The following is a 988-nucleotide window of genomic DNA, read 5'->3' as shown; positions in this document are numbered from 1 at the left end:
AGCATAGGGGAGGCATGATTCAGCCAACATCAGGTCTCAACTCCTAGGAAATAAAAGATGAGGTGTCCCATTACTACTAAAATGTTGCAAACACTAGCCTACAGTATAACCTGTATGATTCCCATTCTCATAGTTAGCTCGAGACAGGAAAGCTTTGAGATAGCCAAACCCTCATAGAGCATTTTACATCATTTTTAATGGAAATTTGAAACGATAATAAATGGAGATCATTCTGCTTATTTTGTAAAGAGTTAAAGCAAAGCACTTAGCAGACTGATTACAGTATGTCCTCACTGAAAGTGTATTTGGCATTACAGTCATTACATCTGGCTGAGGACCCAGACTTATTCTCCTGATTATGTTTTCCCGGTAATACTCATTAATAAGCAGAACACATACGGGAAGATTGTCTAGTGGGTCATGCAAGGTTTCACACCTCCTGGAAAACGTGTTTTGAAAACTTGAACATATCTAAGCCTGTGTATTTTAATCAAATGCTTTTTAATCCCCCTTTCTAGCAATATGCATCCTTCCCTGTCTGAACGGTGGTCGCTGTGTGGCCCCTTATCAGTGTGACTGCCCACCTGGCTGGACGGGATCCCGCTGTCATACAGGTAGGCTCCCTTGCATGGTTTGTTTTCTTGGTGGCTTGGTCCCATGAAGCCCCAGAGGACGTTGATGAGTGTGACTCAGACTCAGAGATGGTGGTGAAACAGAAGGGTAACCAAAGTTTCCCAAGAATTCCTCAGGATGGCCCCTTGAATGGTGATCTCAACACTGAACTGCATGGCTGCCTGAAGAACACCTTTCAGGGTCATGTGCCAAAGAAGAGCATCTAAGTCGACTTTGTTGTCTGCCTTACTTCATGTCATCTGCTCTATCTTACAGACTGTAGAATAGATATTATGCAGAGTTTCAGGAGAATACTTATTTTAATTTCTATGAAACTAAATTACTAAATTCCTGGTTACTATTTAGAAAAAACAAG

General features: G+C 41.5%; 1 protein-coding gene across 1 annotated transcript in view; it reads left to right on the top strand.

Moving 5' to 3' along the window:
* Positions 1-988, top strand: part of SVEP1 (sushi, von Willebrand factor type A, EGF and pentraxin domain containing 1) — a 189,706-nt gene that overhangs the window by 180,335 nt on the left and 8,383 nt on the right. Inside the window, exon 47 of the mRNA XM_008587896.1 lies at positions 519-614. Within this exon, the coding sequence (XP_008586118.1) occupies positions 519-614 (96 nt within the window). The remainder of the gene's footprint in view (positions 1-518; positions 615-988) is intronic.

This window comes from Galeopterus variegatus, unplaced genomic scaffold (genome assembly GCF_000696425.1).
Source record: "Galeopterus variegatus unplaced genomic scaffold, G_variegatus-3.0.2 Scaffold4581, whole genome shotgun sequence".
Lineage (NCBI taxonomy): Eukaryota > Metazoa > Chordata > Mammalia > Dermoptera > Cynocephalidae > Galeopterus > Galeopterus variegatus.
This window is presented reverse-complemented; position numbering and strand designations above follow the sequence as displayed.